The sequence below is a fragment of the Vulpes lagopus genome, chromosome 6 (assembly GCF_018345385.1).
Source record: "Vulpes lagopus strain Blue_001 chromosome 6, ASM1834538v1, whole genome shotgun sequence".
NCBI lineage: Eukaryota > Metazoa > Chordata > Mammalia > Carnivora > Canidae > Vulpes > Vulpes lagopus.
In genome coordinates this window covers 23,112,006-23,129,772 of record NC_054829.1, presented here as the reverse complement: position 1 = coordinate 23,129,772, position 17,767 = coordinate 23,112,006, and the positions used below count along the sequence as shown (strand labels likewise).

Below are 17,767 nucleotides of genomic sequence, written 5' to 3'. Positions count from 1 at the left end.
TTCTATCATCATGCTACAAGAAAACCAATGGGAAGTGTGCGCTGAGATGCTTCCTAAATGCAAGATGAAGAGAGCTCCAAAGTGAACTGCTGATCAGACTTAGTAAGAAAAAGGGGAAGCCGTTAGGAGACTCTGGGTAGGTAATGTACAGAGAGTAGATGAGGCAGCAAGAATGGACAGAGCCAGGACTTAAACTCAGGCATGAGTTTGAACTCTAAAATCCTAATCTTGAAGAGATCTTTTCTTCCCATCAAAACTATCTCAATTTAACTTTTTCTTTTAAAAAATTTGCTCTTTTGTTTTTCATAAAAAATTCAAACATTAAAACAAGTTATGAAAAGTCTCTTCCTGATTGCTACATCAATCAGTTCACAGTTAACCTTTCCAAAAAATGGCACAGAGAGTCAGTACAGAGGACCCTAATATGGGAAGTGGATATGTGTTTGTGATTTCTTAGGAACACTCTAACAGAAGGATATGGAAGCTTGAAGCCCCAGATACTTCTCAGAGAAATCCAAAGAAGACTACAAAAATTCTGTAATCCTAGGCTCTGGGCTTTTCACTAAAACCACCTCAGGCATGTCACAGAATGCTCTCTAGCCCTCGTATTCTCTCCCCAAGTGCCTGTGAATGGTAGGTACCCAGTGGATCCAGTAACAAACTTGGGGTGAAGGGCCTTAGCTTTGCAGACAGGACGTCTCATTAGACCAGGAAATGGTAAGGTGGGCAGTAGCTGCCAAAGTGTGACTCTCCAAATTCCCATCACGCCGCACACATCTTCTGTCCACTATTACAGTTAAAATTTCATATGAAAATATACACCTTCTACTTCATAAAAGGGAGTCAGCTAAATATTAGTAAAAGGTATATTTACTTGTTCTTAAATTTATATTTTTAAAAAGATTGTATTTTTATTTATTTCAGAGAGAAAGAGAGAGTATGAGCAGGAAGAGGGGCAGGGAGAGAGAGAATCCCAAGCAGACTCCCCACTGAATGTGGAGCCAGATGTGGGGCTCAATCTCACAACCCTGAGATCAAGACCTGAGCCAAAATCAAGAGTTGGATGCTTAACTGACTGAGCTACCAAGTGCCCCTAAATTTAACTTAAAAATCAGTGTTTGTAGAGAGAAAAATCCCACGAATAAATAGTATCCCTTATTTATTCTAGCAGAAGAAAAAAAAAGTCTTCATTCCAAATGTGGAAAATAGAGAAAGCAAATTAAGAGCTGGACCTCAGTCCTCAGCTTTCAGAACAGTGGTATCTTGAGAAAACTGAAACAATTTAAGATTGAATTTCAGCTAGGAGAACCCATTAGTCATTTATCCCCCTGACCTCTGATATAGGATTTGTTAATTTAAAACAACATGACTTACTAAGATCACCAAGTAAAAGACATTTATGAATTCTGACTTCAGAATATTTTTTTCATCAATGTAAAACAGAAAAGGAATAGACAGAAAAAAACTCCCAGTAGCCCAAAGGGATCTAAATTCCATGATTTCCTCTGATCCTACACCAAACATTTCAGATAAATAGGTTTTATTTACATAAAACTGTAACTAGAAACTGCTAGTTTGCCATTACGTAGGTCACCTGTTAGGGGAGGAATAAGGGACAGTTATAAGTATCACCATCCGTTAGCAAATCATCTATACTCAACTGCTGGATCATAGGGTGAGATGGGTTCTTAGGGAAAAACATATAAATCATAGAGTTGAGTTTGGTCCTTGAATAAAAGAATATTCTAGGACAGCTGTCCCTGGAGCTGATTGGTAACCCTGCCTTTCTCATTTTAAAAAATAAGTTTTATTTGATACAATTCATATGCCATTAAAATCACCTTTTTATTTTTTATTTTATTTTATTTTTTTAAAAGATTTTTTATTTACTTATTTATTCATAGAGACACAGCTAGAGAGAGAGAGAGAGGCAGAGACACAGGCAGAGGGAGAAGCAGGCACCATGCAGGGAGCCCGACGTGGGACTTGATCCCGGGTCTCCAGGATCACGCCCTGGGCTGCAGGCAGCACTAAACCGCTGCGCCACCCGGGCTGTCCCATATTTTATTTTTTTTTAAAGTCACCTTTTTAAAGTGTACAATTCAGTGCTTCTTATCTAATCTTAAAGTATTATCACCTCAAAAAAGAAACCCCACGCTCACATCCTCATCCCTGCCTTCCCCAGGCCCTGACAACCATCAATCTAGTTTCTGACCCTATGGATTTGCCTATTCTGGACATTTCATAATGTGGTTTTTCATGCCTGGCTTCTTTTACTTAGCATAATGTCCTCAAGATTCATCTGGGTTGTAGGGGTCCAACTTCATTCCTTTTCCTGTGGTGATCCAGTTGTCTGGTACCATTTGTTGAAGAGACTATTCTTTCCTCATTAACTAGTCTGGGCTCTCTTGTAGAAAATCAATTAGCCATAGATGCTTGGGTGTATTTATGGACTCGCAATCCTCTTCCACCATTACTTTAATTGCCGTATCTTTGGGTTTGTTTAAGATTTTATTTATTTATTCAGGAGAGACACAGAGAGGGAGAGAGGCAGAGACACAGGCAGAGGGAGAAGCAGGCTCCCTGCAAGGAGCACGATGTGGGACTCGATCCTGGATCCCAGGATCACGCCTTGAGCAGAAGGCAGACGCTCAACTGCTGAGCCACCCAGGCATCCCAATTGCCGTAGCTTTGTTGTAATTTTCGATCCTGGGGAGTCTGACTCCTCCAACTTAGACTTTCTCTCTCTGAACTATTTTGGCTATTTGGGGTCCCTTACAGTTCCATATGAACTCAAGGATCAGCTTTTCCATTTCTGCTAAAAAGGCCACTGGAATTTTGATAGGCATTGCACTAGATCTACATAGTTTTATAGTTTTCAGTGTACAAGTCTTTCATCTCCTTGGTTAAATTTATTCCTGGGTATTTTATTCTTTTGAATGCTAGCACAAATTAAATTTTCTTAATTCTTGTTTCTTCACTGCTGGCATATAGAAACGTACTAATTTTTGTATTGATCTTTAACCCTGAAACTTTGCTAATTATGTTTATTTATTAGCTCTAGCAGATTGGTTTTGGTTTTTGTGTGTGAATTTTCATTTCTATGTAATCATGTCACATGGTTCATTACTAAACAAAAACTCATTTGTACTTCATAATGCTCATGTTTACCTCCATAAAACAGTGCAGGACAAAATGACTTCAAGAAATCTATGCTTTCAAAAAAATGTACTTTATGCTTCTTCAAGAAAAACTAAATGGGAAGCAAAAGCAAACAATTCCGTAAGTGGATCTTACAAAAATGATGAGAACTCTCAATTGGCAAACATATTTATTGGCAACAGAAATCTACTTCAATATCTTGGTTAAATTCTTTCATGAATGTGTATAGTCCTCCAGAGTCAAAGCTGTTATCAGAAGACACAGTGTATCACTATAGCCATTGCTTATAATGACACAGATGTTTTTTCAAAGACAAGTCAAACTTTAAACATAAATAGAAGAGAATGGAAGAAAAGCTGTTATCAGTAGGGTTAAAAAAAGAATCAATGCAGAAATTCGGCAGTAAGATTTCTGAGGAATGGGAAAATCTATTGAAAAAATCTGAAAAGAACAATCAAAATAAAGAAAAAAGAAGACACAGTATCAATAATAAACGGAACCCAATTTCCCAGTATTGGAATTTGATTAAAAATATACTTGTGGAAATTTTGTTATAGAAATAGGGAAGAAGAATTAGTCTTCAGCTGCTCAGAAATTTAAAAATTTCAAATAAATTGCTACAAAGAACTCTTAAAAACATGTACTCATAATATTCAAGATTAGCTTTCCAATGAATTAATGGAATACTTCTAGCAACTGAAGCTGACCCGTGAACGACAAGGGTTTGAACTGTGTGTGGGTCCACTTATACGTGATTTTTTTTCAATAAATACAGTACTATAAATGTCTTTTCCTTACGATCTTAATAACATTTTCTTTATTTTAGCTTTATTGTAAGAATATAATACATAATACATATAACTTACAAAATACATGTTAAGTGCCAGTTTGTGTTATCAGTGAGGCTTCCAGTTGACAGCAGTATTTAAGTTTTGGGGGAGGCAAAAGTTACATGTGGATTTTTGACCCTGGGATGGGGGTGTGTGTTAGTGCCCCTAACCACCCTGCACCCCGTTCTGGGTATTGTTCAAGATCAACCATAATTTTATGTAAATATTATGTTCTAGAGTTCAATAAACTCCCAGAAAGAATTACTTATTTCATGTCTGAAGTCTTAGATATGAAATAATAGCATGTTAACAGAATATCACAAGATAAGAATAAATTAAGACCATAATTTGATTCTGTAATTATGAGCTGTTATCATGTGCCTTATTATTACTATGAGCCGTTATTACAAGGTAGGTTCTGGAGATATAGAAAAGCAAAAGAGACTTAGTCCCTGCTCTCAAGCTTTATACAATGGAGAAGACTGCCATTAAATAATTCCAGGTAGGAAGGATTTACTAAGGGGGAATCTTAAGATTCCAAGGAAATACCAAGCAAGACGATTGAGGAATTCCCTTGGGCAAGTTTCCTTTGAATGGAGATGTGAAGAATCAGTAGGAGTCAGGCAGGCAAAAGAGAGAGGGGGTTCAAAAGAGAATATTCTACAGAGAGACAGGACAACATACAAGAAGGCTTACAGTAGAAACAGCTAGAGAACAAGGAGAGTTATACAGTTGTAGAGGCCATAATAAGGGAGAGAGTGGAACAAGATAAAGCCAGAAACTCCTCAGAACCCTAATAACACAAGGTCTAGTGGGCAATGCTAATGGCTTTGCAATTTTTTTGTAAACAGCAATGATTTAAGCAGCATTGTATACTCTGTCCTCTATTTAACCAGTTAATATCTTAGATGCTCAAAGAACTTCAGGATCAACAGATGATCAATTTCATTTGATATTTATATAAATGTATATTTATACAGGTATATTTATATCAAGGTGAACGTATCTACTTACAGTATCAAGGATTTCTTTGGTATGAGCTGCTGACAGGCAAAACCTGGCTCTGGACTCAATAATTGGAGTAGCAGGAAATCCCACCACAACTACACCGATATTCCGCTTCAGCATCTCCCGTCCAAAGGCGCTGTGAGGGGAAAACAGGGTAAAGAAACCCGGAAGAGGGATCCCTGGGTGGCGCAGTAGTTTAGCGCCTGCCTTTGGCCCAGGGCGCGATCCTGGAGACCCGGGATCAAATCCCACGTCGGGCTCCCGGTGAGTGGAGCCTGCTTCTCCCTTTGCCTATGTCTCTGCCTCTCCCTCTCTCTCTCTGTGTGACTATCATAAATAAATAAAAATTTAAAAAAAAAAAAGAAAAAAAAGAAACCCGGAAGAGTAATAAACCACAGCATGAAGGTCTTGTGTCTCTGAATGATTTAAACTCTTAGGTGATAAGACATTGGGGACTTCTATTAGGAATTTCCTCTAACTTCTTTTCAAGTTAAAATTGCCAGAGTGGCTCAGTCAGTTAGGCAACTGACTCTTGATTTGGGCTCAGGTCATGATCTCAAGGTCCTGGGATGAGCCCAGCATTGCAGTGGGCTTTGTGCTCAGTGGGGAGTCTGCTCATCTCCCTCTCCCTCTGCTCCCCTGCCCCTTCCCCCAGCCCACTTGCTCTCATTCATTCTAAAATGGATAAATCAATCTTAAAAAAAAAACCAAAAAACCCCAAATAACTGCCAGGTTATGAATAACTTCAATTCAGTCCTAAAGTGATCTTCTCCCAAATGGTTTCCTTCACAAAGATAAAGAATATAGTTGTCAGAGACTGCTTTTTAATAGGGCTTGTCTAAACTAATTTACAGTTATAGCCTTAAAGTTTTCCTGATACATAAGAGTGGTTCAGAGGCTTCAAAATGAATTGAGTTTAAAACTCTGTCTTTGAAAGTATTAGGTTTGGCAGTTTAAACAATTCTTAAGATGAAGAATGCAGAGGATCTGCTGTAACATGGATATCTTTCTACTGGCAGAATGGCCAACTAGTTTTAGCCCTCCAGACCAGGCACTTCTTTTCTTTCTCCTAAGTTTATGTATTTATTTAGGTGATCTCTACACCCAATGTGGGACTTGAACTCACCATCCTGAGATCAACAGTCACACACTCCTCTGAGCCAGCCAGGTATCCCAAAGGCTATTTATTTCTTCGATCAGCTTGAGTGTTAAGCTGCCTTTGGTACTTAGGATTTTCTTTAGTGTCTGTGAAGCAAACTCATTCCCAGGCTTCAGGTGATGGCCCAGACTACACAAATCTTGTTTAACTCTTCACCCCAAGCCAAACTGTGGCACATGACCTTATACTCCACATCTGTATCTTGTCTAAATAACACAATTCTAACTTTCACGTAAATTTCATTTGCTAATTATGTTGGGACCTACCATATTCCTTTCTTGATTATTCCCTTAGCATTTTAACTTTTAGTTTATTTAATCTCTACACTCAACACGGGGCTTGAACTCAACCATGAGATCAAGAGTCGCATGCTCTTCTGACTGAGCCAGCCAGGTACCCACCCCTTCCTTTAGCATTTTAAAGCATTTGTTTGAGAATAAGAAATACCCCATGTTTTGGTTATCCCAGTAACTAATTACATAAGTGCCAGCCTTTCCCCACTCTTTCTAGTACTTCCTCTGGCCTTGAGGAAGGTCTGTGTCTTCAGGACACCCTCCCAAATGGTCTAGTTAGTTCTTTATTCCTGTTCACCTTAACCTCTCTAAATCTTTATTATAATGTATACAGTCAGTTTCACCTGTGTAGAATTGGTTAGACACAGTCCCCTCCAAAGAAATAGTTCTAGATTAAGTCCTCCAGAGCAGACAACTCTTTGTTTATTTATGATAATTACATTTAAAGAAGAGTGAGAAAATCCTACACCTCTGCTTTGGTTCATTTTTTCCACTCCCTCTGAAGGCTATGATGCCAAATACACATATGACTTCCTATTGAAAACTCAACTCTTTTTCTCTCAGTGTCCACCTTTTCCCCATTTTCTGCCTTCTTACTACTTCTAGGTTCCCTGCTTTAATATTCTCTCCTATATATCCATTTTAATAAACATTTACTGAGTGCTAAGTGCCAGGGACTGTGGTAGGCACTGGGAATTCAAAGATGAATAAAAATATTTGCTCCTTTAATGAGTGATTTGATAACATCATATCATGATTTGATAACAATCCTTATCCAATTTTATATTTTATATTTAGATCCAGTCAAAAAAAAAAAAAAAGAAAAAAGATCCAGTCAAAATTCACAAATCTGAAAAGATGTGTTTTTGTTGTTGTTGTAGTTTTACTGAGTCTACACTAAGCAGATAACTCCTTTTTTTTTTTTAAGATTTTATTTATTTGATAGAGAACACAAGCAGGGCGAGTGGGAGAGGGAAAAAGCATGTTTCCTGTCAAGCAGGGAGCTGGAAGTGGGGCTCAATCCCATGATCAAGACCTGAGCTGAAGGTAGATGCTTAACTGATTGAGCCACCCAGGCGCCCCTATTTTACATTTTTTTATTTTTTTAAATATTTATTTATTTACTTACTTACTTACTTATTTTTAAGATTTATTTAGTATATTTATTCATGAGAGACAAAGAGAGAGGGGCAGAGACATAGGCAGAAGGAGAAGCAGGCTCTCTGCAGTGAGCCTGACACAGGACTTGGCCCCAGGACCCAGGATCACACCCTGAACCAAAGGCAGACACTCAACCACTGAGCCACCCAGGTGCCCCTTTTTGACATTTCTGATGCAGTTTTCATACAATTATTTTGCAAAGAACTGTATTTGCTCACTTCATATTACTTTTCAAATGTCTTCTGGTTCCATTATACATCTGGACTTCTCAAATACATTGGAAGCTATTCTAGGGCAAAGTTTTCCATTATACAGTAGTTGCACAAACCAAAGAAACTGGTGTAATCTGCACCTTGGGAAGCCATGCAATAACATACCCTAACCTTAGAGCTCACTACTCTCCCTCGGGCACTGCATTTCAGCTCCACTCGCCTTCTTGCTATTCCTCAATCAGCTAAGTATGTTCCTGTGTTATGGCCTTTGCACAGAACTTCTTTCTCCATATGGCTAACTCTGCTCCTTCAAGCTCAGATGTTACCTTCCCTTTCCATAGGCTCACCCCCCCACCCCATTTAATACTGTCATCTGCCTGCCCATGGGGCCCTCTCAATCCCCCATAACCTGCTCTACTTCTCCCCATAACATGTAATGTCTTCTAGCAAATACATAACTTATTTATTATGTTTGTCTGACTCCTGCCTCATTAGAACATAAGCTCCATAGGGACCGGTATTTTTACTGTGCTCTGTCCACTGATCTATCACAATCTCCTAGAAGAGAGCATTAAACTCAATGTTTGTTTAATGAAAGACTAACAAGCTAACATATTTTAAATACTGGAATCCACTATTTAATCTATGGAATTTCTAGCAAATGAAGGTTAACATAATGAGGCCAAGACACTTTTTCCTAACAAAATACATAAGCCTGAGTCTAATATCACAGGAACCTTAAGACTAATCAGAGGACAGTCTGTAATCTGCAATAGAACATACCCAATTTTGGCTGGCATGTAGAGCATTAATGGCACCACTGGAGAATCTTCATTTCCATAGATGATGAAGCCCATCTCTTTCAGACGTCTCCTGAAATACCTGGTGTTTTCAGCTAACTGCTGTATACACTGTTTGCCTGGAAAATCATGAGGAGGAAAATAAAAATAATATTAAGACAAAAGGAGTGGGGCAGCCCCAGTGGCACAGCGGTTTAGCGCCGCATGCTGCCTGGGGTGTGATCCTGGAGACCCGGGATTGAGTCCTGCGTCGGGCTCCCTGCATGGAGCCTGCTTCTCCCTCTGCCTGTGTCTCTGCCTCTCTCTCTCTCTGAGTAAATAAATAAAATCTTAAAAAAAAAAAAAAAAAAAAAAAAAGGAGTGGAAAAAAGCAATCTCCTCGATCTCCATTCTATCAGCCAGTCCTATGTTTGGTTCTGCATGTCTTTTTTTTTTTTTTAAGCTTTTATTTATTTATTCATGAGAGAGAGACACACACACACAGAAGCAGAGACACAGAAAGAGGGAGAAGCAGGCTCTATGCAGGAAGCCTGACATGGGACTCGATCCCAGGTCCCCAGGATCAGGCCCTGGACTGAAGGCGGGGCTAAACCGCTAAGCTACCCCTGCTGCCCTGGTTATGCATTTCTAACATAAAATATTTTCACAGAACAAACTGTATGAAATATAAAAATAAATCTTGCTTTGTATTCTGTCACAGTAGGTATTATTGGCAGATTTTGTAATAATGTACAAAGTGAAGTTTAACTATTAGTATTTTCGTGACACACTAGCATCTTCAAACATTCTCATCAATACACCTCATTTAACATTCTACCATTCCTTCACAGTAGGTAGAATATTCACTGTTCTCTTTATTTGATTAGGCAACTCTCATAAAGGTGGTGACAGCTGAGACTAGAACCTAGGTTTCTGGACTTCAATATTCATTCCAATGAACTGCACTGCAAATAATTTTACAAATAAGATCAGATCTAGAGCCATTTAGAGCTTCAAATTCTCCTCTTCAGAGTTTGATTTTATGTCACCATTTCCCTGAAACTTCTATCAGACAACAACAGTGTATCCATAATAATGTAAAATCATATTTTTAATCCTAATTTGTTCATCGTCCCTAAAATACAAATGGATTAAAACAAACATTTCTCGGGGTGCCTGGGTAGCTTAGTCAGTTTGGCATCTGCCTCTGGCTCAGGTCCTGATGCCAGGGTCCTGGAATCGAGCTCCCTGCTCAGAAAGGAGTCTGCTTCTCCCTCTCGCTCTGCCCCTCCCCCTGCTTTGCTCTCTCTCATGTGGTCTCAAATAAATAAGATCTTAAACAAAATTTTCTGAAACTGCTGACTAAATATTTGGACTGGTTTTTGACATTATGGTAGGTCAGTCTATGAACAGAGGTCCAAACAATTGTTCTGTTCTAAAGATAAACCTAAATTCAAAACATCAGCTTGCAAAGGACTAACAACTGTTACAGGGTCTTTTCAGCCACGAATACTCACAAACAAGAAAAGTTGTTTTTTCACATACATTAGAGAGTCAAGAAATTCACATTTTAAAAAATACATATATCATACAATTCAAAAGATAAGTTAATCCCATCGATCAGAAATACAGGTGGTTAACAAATGTCCTTAGAATACCAACCCATCAAAAAAAAAAAAAAAAAGAATACCAACCCATCCATCCATTCATTGATGAAAAGTTACCCTAGATAAGTCTGTTACAAATAACCCCAAGTTAATACTTTGTGCAAATAATTTCAAGTGGACCAGAGAATAACACTCAAGTTTAGACTGGCTTACTGTGAATGCTGAAGAATGCCACTTCAGTTATGACACGTGTCTTAAAATAACAAAGCAGACATTAAAGTATGTTACTTTTAGGTACACTGAGAACTGATGAGCCCCTGTGCCCAAGTTTTTCTCCACAAATACCAGTACATGCTTATTCTACATTTAGAAAGTGAGACTTCTACTTCTGGCCAGGATAGACTACCCAGGACCAGATTTACCTTTCTGCTGTAATCAACAGAAAACTAGACAAAGCACATAAAAGAAAATGTACATAAAATGGTTTTCAAACACCAGGTCATTGGCAGCACAGAACTGTGCTGCTGGAGATGAGGAAGACCAGACATGAGCCTCTGGATTGCTCCGTGACTGGCTAGAGGCAGGTCCCAGGCTTCTGCCCAGGGATAGGAACCTAGCCTGGTCAGGTGAGGATACCGGAGATGGGAGCTGAGGATGCTAAGGTGGCTAGGATTTGTTGGGAGCAAACAGGAGAGGAGAGAGGTGCAAAGGGAGAGGTGGGGGGGCAGGGGGCGGGGAGGCTCTGAGGAAGGGTCCTCTTGAGCCTTTGGCAAAGTGTCATCTGCCCTGCATGAGAGCCACCAGAAAGCAGTGGAGTGAACAGTTTCTGGTGCTCATGTGGAGCTGACCATATTTTCACCTCCCCAAATTAAAGACCTCAGAATCACACTTAGCTGGGGAGTGTAATTAGCCCTAGACTAAAAGTTGCTGTGGATCCACTCTAACAAACCTTAAAAGCAAGTCTGGAAAGGATCCAACTGATTCTTATTTATTTTTTTTAAAAGATTTTGTTTATTTATTGAGACACAGAGAGAGAGAAGCAGAGACACAGGGAGAGGGAGAAGCAGGCTCCATGCAGGGAACCCGAAATGGGACTCGATACCGGGTCTCCAGGATCACACCCCGGGCTGCAGGCGGTGCCAAACCACTGCGCCACCAGGGCCGCCCCATAATCCAATTGATTCTTTTTTTTTTCTTTCTTTTTTTGATCCAACTGATACTAATAACAAAGTCCAACACTACCTAAATAAAGGAATACGACAAAGTGCAGGCCCCTGATAATGTAAAATTTACATCTGGCATACAATAAAGAATTCTAAGCATTCAAAGAAACAGGAAAATACGACCCACCAATCAGGAGATAAGTCAATCAACAGAAACAGACCAGAAATAACAGAGTATTGGCAGACAAGGAGGCACAAAATGCTAATTATCCTCCATACACTAGAAAGGTGGAGGAAACATGATAAAGGGAGAAAGGAAATAAAGAGGAACAAACAATTGATACATGCAACAATGCTGATGAATCTCAAAAGCATTATGTTACATGAAATAAGCCTGCCACAGAAGACTACAGACTGCGCACATTTGTTTGTAGGATATTCTAAAAAAAGACATAGGTATAGATACAGGAAATAGATGAGTGATTGCCAGGGAGTGGAGAGAGGACTGACAACAAAGGGGTACCAGGGAACTTTTAGGGGGTGACAAAAACATTCTATCCTTCGGTTGTGGTATCATTACCAGACTGCATACATTTGTCAAAACTCATGGAATTGGGCAGCCCCAGTGGCTCAGCGGTTTAGCTTCACCTTTCGCCTGGGGTGTGATCCTGGATACCCGGGATCGAGTCCCACCTCAGGCTCCCTGCATGGAGCCTGCTTCTCCCTCTGCCTGTGTCTCTGCCTCTCTCTTTCTCTGTGTCTCTCATGAATAAAAAAAATTAAAATAATAAAAATAATAAAAAAACCAAACTCATGGGATTATACACTTAAAATTGGTGAATTATACTGTATACAATTGATAACTCATTAAAGATCATTTTTAGAACACTGATACACCTGCATATTAGTATATCTTACTTTTTTCTGCACCCACTTTATTATTTTGCAACTTGTGACCTTTTTCTCATCACAAACCAATTAAAAAATTTTTTTTTCTCATTCGAAGAACATCAAGAAAAATTAAGGAGGAATCACGGAAAAGAAGAAATCTTAAGGAGGTAGACCTTAACTTTTCCAATTACTATATCATTCTAACCAAGTTTTCTTTAATGAGAGGAAGTGAATAGTCTCAGTCTCCCTATTCATCACCACCTGCTCCTTGACAAGAAGAGTCCTGGAAGAAAATAATCTAAGATGACTCTTGCGTAGCACAACCTGAAGACAGTGGGAACGGGCATTTAAAATCTCCAACTTATACATCCCCATTCTTGCTGAACAGTTTTCCTTTCAGTTAAACCGCTGAGCCACCCAGGCTGCCCTCTTTTTCTTTTTTTAAAGTAATCTTTACACCAACATCAGGCTCAAACTCAGGACTCCAAGATCAAGAATCACATGTTCCATCAAGTGAGCCAGCCAGGTACCCCTCTAATAGGGATTTAAAACAAGTGTAGGGACACCTGGGTGGCTCAGTGGTTAGTGGTTAAGTGGCTGCCTTCAGCCCAGGGCGTGATCCTGGAGTCCCGAGATCGAGTCCCACATCGGGCTCCCTGCATGGAGCCTGCTTCTCCCTCTGCCTATGCCTCTCTCCGTGTCTCTAATGAATAAATAAATAAAATCTTAAAAAAAAAAAAAAAAAAGCAAAGTGTAAAAAGAAGGCTTAGTCTTGTTCACAAAAATATCCCCTAACTTAAAATGTCCTTATCCTTTTACGAACACAGATGGTAATAGGTCAGGATCCTTCTCTACTTCTTAAACGTAAATCTTTTTTTTTTAAAGATTTATTTATTTATTCATTTATGATAGACAGAGAGAGAGAGAGAGAGAGAGAGAGAGGCAGAGACACAGGCAGAGGGAGAAGCAGGCTCCATGCCAGGAGCCCGACGCAGGACTTGATCCTGGATCTCAATCCCGGGTCTCCAGGATCGCGCCCTGGGCCAAAGGCAGGAGCCAAACCGCTGAGCCACCTGGGGATCCCCAACATAAATCTTTACTTTTAAGGATGATAAAAAGCATCAAAGCAATTTTGAGAAAACCTCTATACTGATTCTCTTGACCCTTACAACTAAACCTCACTCTATGGCTGTGTGTTTGTGGAGTTCTTCAATATGGTTAGAATGAAACCATTTTTACAATCTCTTCAAAAAAATCTATAGCTTGGCATAAAAGAGAGAAAGAAAAGGAAGCAGGAGTACATAATTTATTTCTCAGAAAATGTAAAAGATAACTTTAATAGGTCATTTTTAGTCCTCAACTTGTTTGCAATAAATTTTATGCTTATGAAGTAATGAAGGATCAATAGATTGCGATGGCATCATTAGATCTAATACTTCTAAGAAAACAGAAAACCTAAAAACAAGGGGCATCATAATTACCTATTGACAACCTATTATTAATAACTTTGAATCACTTTTACAAAATAGATTAGATTTGGGGCTATATTCATTAACCAATGTCAAATATGTGAAGCTGAACCAATTGCATTTCAGATATTCTCCAAGACGTACGTTTTTATCAAGTCTTAATCCACATTCCTCAGGATTCTCAGCCATGTAAGCTTAACATATGAAGGAACTACTGGATAATTACTCAAAATTTCATTAGCCCTCCCAGACAGGTTATCAATCAGAACAGATAGTGTTCTATGAGCTACATATTTTCTAAGGTCCTAGGACTAGTTAAAAAAAAACAGGATAAGACCTATGTACAAACTAAAGGGATGCAAAGGACAGCAGATATTTTGTCTTAAATGGCATTCGTGCTAACTACTCAGAACTTATGCTCCAAAAAATACAGCATGTACTTATGTACTTAAATAGCAATTGTCAATTTAGCTGATGAGATTTTATATAATTTATAACATAATCAACAAAATGTGTTTGAATGTGCAACTTCAAAAATAACATTTCCAGTGTTAAATGAAATCTTTCAAAAGAAAGGACACAAACATAAATGATGTTCAGCCAGAGCTGATCCCCTAACTCACATCATACTCCATTATACAGCTCCTAATCTTCTTAGATTTCCTGGATATGCTGATATAATCTGCTTTCCTGGGAAAAATGAAATAAAATTACTGCTACTCTTCAGACTTAACTTTCCAATTAATTATAATGAGCTGGAAGAATTTGAAATTCAAGAACTTCTCTCCCCCCTCTTCTTGTTAAAGGTCATAATCTCAAAGCAGATACAGGCCTTCTTTACTGAGGGTCCCCCAAACAAAACAGGTAGCCCTAAGAATGGTTTCAATTAGTTTTCAGCATTAACCATGAAGTAAGGGCCATAAGGCAGGATAAAAAATGGAAAAATACTACCCATGACCTTGTTCTTTTTTTTTTTTTTCCATGACCTTGTTCTAATTTATACTTTCAAACACATTACACTGTGGATATCTCACATATCTCTTTAATTCTATATGTCTAAGAAGTGAACTTAACAATCTTTTAGCTTAATCATCTGTCCAAATGTCTCATTTTTGCTATTGGAAAGTTAGTTTTTCTAACATTTTACTTTGGTTAGATTATACTTCAGAGTAGGAAGGAACTATGTTTCATGCTAGTGGTTTTTCTCTTCAAAAGCTTTTTCAAAAAAATGGAATAAACTCAGACATTCTGTGTTTGCTTTGCCTATGTTAAGCATGTGTCTCCACTGAAATCTACAATGAGACTGTATCTTAAAGATTTTTTTTAAAGATTTTATTTATTTATTCATGAGAGACACAGAGAGAGAGGCAAAGACATAGGCAGAGGGAGAAGCAGGCTCCTCGCAAGGAACCCGATGTGAGACTTGATCCCAGGACCTGGGATCACGCCCTAAGCTGAAGGCAGGTGATCAATGGCTGAGCCACCCAGGTGTCTCTATCTTAAAGATCTCTTAAACAAGTGTTTATATAGTATCAGGTAAATGGGATCACATACAAACTATGTTTTCAAAGACTATCCTGATAGTAATTATAGAAGCTCTCAGTACTGATTCCCTTCAAGGCACAGAAAGTATGTAGTACAGTGAGCACAGTGCCAGGTTCAGTAAATGCTTCTTTCCTTTCCTTTTCGTTTCAGTTATTATATCTCTAAATATTACCAAGTCGACTACCAGCCAGCCTTATCTCCTGATAAGATACTACTATATATAATCTACTGTAACTGAATGGAAGATTATGTTGATTCATATTAATCTAAATTAACGTGGCATTCTCTCAAGCTAGTGGTGCTATATCTGAACCACTGTTAGGACAATATCTCAATCTCTTGCTCACCTGGAAGTATTTGGGGCTGAGGTGAAGACAGAGTCAAGGTCTGCCTTAACTATTCCTATCACAGCAGTTCTGAAAACTGTCAATTATTTGCACGGTAGAAAAATCTCAGATGCAAAATCACGATGACACTTTCAAAAGAGACAAAGAAGGCAAATTTAAAAGTTATTTCACAGCTGAGGAAACTAAACCAGTGCCCAGGAAGGCTAAATAACTCCGATGGAGGAACCAGGACTTGAACTCCCTGGTTCTTCTAGTTTCTGTTTTTAAAGATTTATTTATTCGTTTTAGAGGGGCAGGGAGGAGCAGAGGAAGAGGGAGAGAGAAACTCAGGCAGACTCTGTGCTGAGCACAGAGCCAGACACGGAGCTCGATGTCATGACCCTGAGCTCACGACCTGACCACAAACCAAGAGTTGGAGGTTTAACCAAAAGAGCCATCCAGGCACCCCACTGGTTCTTCTTCTAGTTTCTAAGGCTGTGCCCTTAACCACTGCTCACTGATTCACTTTAGCTTCTATATTAAGTAGGACTTAAAGGGAATATAGCTAACAGAAATGTAAGAGGAAAACTGAGTAATTGTCTCATTGAAGTCACTGACGGTGCTGCTTGGGCATCCCCTGGAGACTCACTTGCCTCTTAGGATCTTTCACTAACCCTGCCTCCACCACCCAGCCCAGTAGGTCACACGGCTCTTTGATTCTTAGGCCCTGATCTATCTGCTCCTAGGGAAAGTGTGGGGCCCAGAGACTTCCTTTCATCCTGTACCCTCCTTCATAACAACACTCAGTTGGTCTTAAGAATTAAATTGCTTCAAGCTTAGATACTCTTTGCTTCCTGACCTAAGCCCCTTGATCTGAGCAGACTTGACTTTCTTTGAGATTTGCAGACCACTGGCCTTGAGGCACGAGAGATTCAACTTTCTCAGAAGATAAGGCCTGACTACATTCAAAAACAGCTGCCCCGATGCCAGCACATTTGTTCAAGCTCATGTTGACTCAGGAGTACCTGCTGGGCACTGGCTCCTCCTGCATGCAAGCCCCCTCCCCATTCCTATGCCTTCCCTTTTAAAATCCTCCAGTTTCCCCTGAATAGGGAAGATGATCTTTGAGACATACTAGTCCACCATCTTCCCAGGCTGCCAGCTTCCTGAATAAAGCAATTTTTCCTTTCCCAGCATCACTTGTCTCTCCAATATCGATTTTTGTGCAGCAAGGAGCCAAATCTGAGTTTGGAACTGGTTCTCTTGTCCAGTAGCACTTCTAAATTACCATTCTAAGATTTCTATCACTGCTCCATCTTCCAAAGGGGGACATTCTGCAAAATTTCAGTCAACCATTGCCAGTGTTTCTTAGGAAGACTGCTATTGGCATTTGTAGACAATTCTTGGGTTAAAGCTGTCCAGTGCCGTGAAGAGCATTTGGAATCACTGGCCCCTTGGTGATAAACGCCAATACCACTTCCCCACAGCCCAGTCTGGGACAACCAAATATGCCCCTAGATGTTTCCCAATGTGTCTTAGGAAGGCAGCACAACTCCTGGTTAGTTGAGAACTACTATTGGCCCTAAAGTTATTTCTGCACAGGGACCGTGGGTTTCTTTTCTCTTTACCCTTAAGCTTGAGTTGGAGACACATTAGCTTTATATAGAACGTGGGCATGTTTTTACCTCCCTTAAACTCAATTACCCATTATCTAAAGGAAGATATAAAGGTGGGGCAGCTGGTATACCTACAGTATAAAAAAAAAAAATCACACATGGGAAAACCCAATTAGTTTATATAAAATATAAACTGATTAAAAGTATATCAAAAGGCAATACTTTATGATCAGGTAGGGCCTTTCTTTAGCAGGCCCTTTCCTTACCATTCTGGAATTTTATTTCTGTTCTATTAACTTGACTGTTACAAGTTATTACAGCTTATATAGCAAATTGTATTCCCCCTACTACTCTACTCTTTTCAGTTTTTTCCCTTCTTCTATCAAGATATAATTCATATCCTGTAAAATTCACCCCTTTAAAATATACAAGTCAGTGGTTTTTATTTTTTTTTAAATTTTTTTTTTAATTTTTATTTATTTATGATAGTCACACACAGAGAGAGAGAGAGAGAGAGGCAGAGACACAGAGGGAGAAGCAGGCTCC

At 39.2% G+C, this 17,767-nt stretch overlaps 1 protein-coding gene across 1 annotated transcript in view; it reads right to left on the bottom strand.

Annotated features, from left to right (window-relative positions):
• SPTLC2 (serine palmitoyltransferase long chain base subunit 2) overlaps nucleotides 1-17,767 on the bottom strand; it is a 110,549-nt gene that overhangs the window by 5,886 nt on the left and 86,896 nt on the right. The window contains exons 10-11 of the mRNA XM_041758800.1: nucleotides 8,609-8,744; nucleotides 5,007-5,136 (exon numbers count right to left, since the gene is read on the bottom strand). Coding sequence (XP_041614734.1) covers nucleotides 5,007-5,136; nucleotides 8,609-8,744 — 266 coding nt within the window. The remainder of the gene's footprint in view (nucleotides 1-5,006; nucleotides 5,137-8,608; nucleotides 8,745-17,767) is intronic.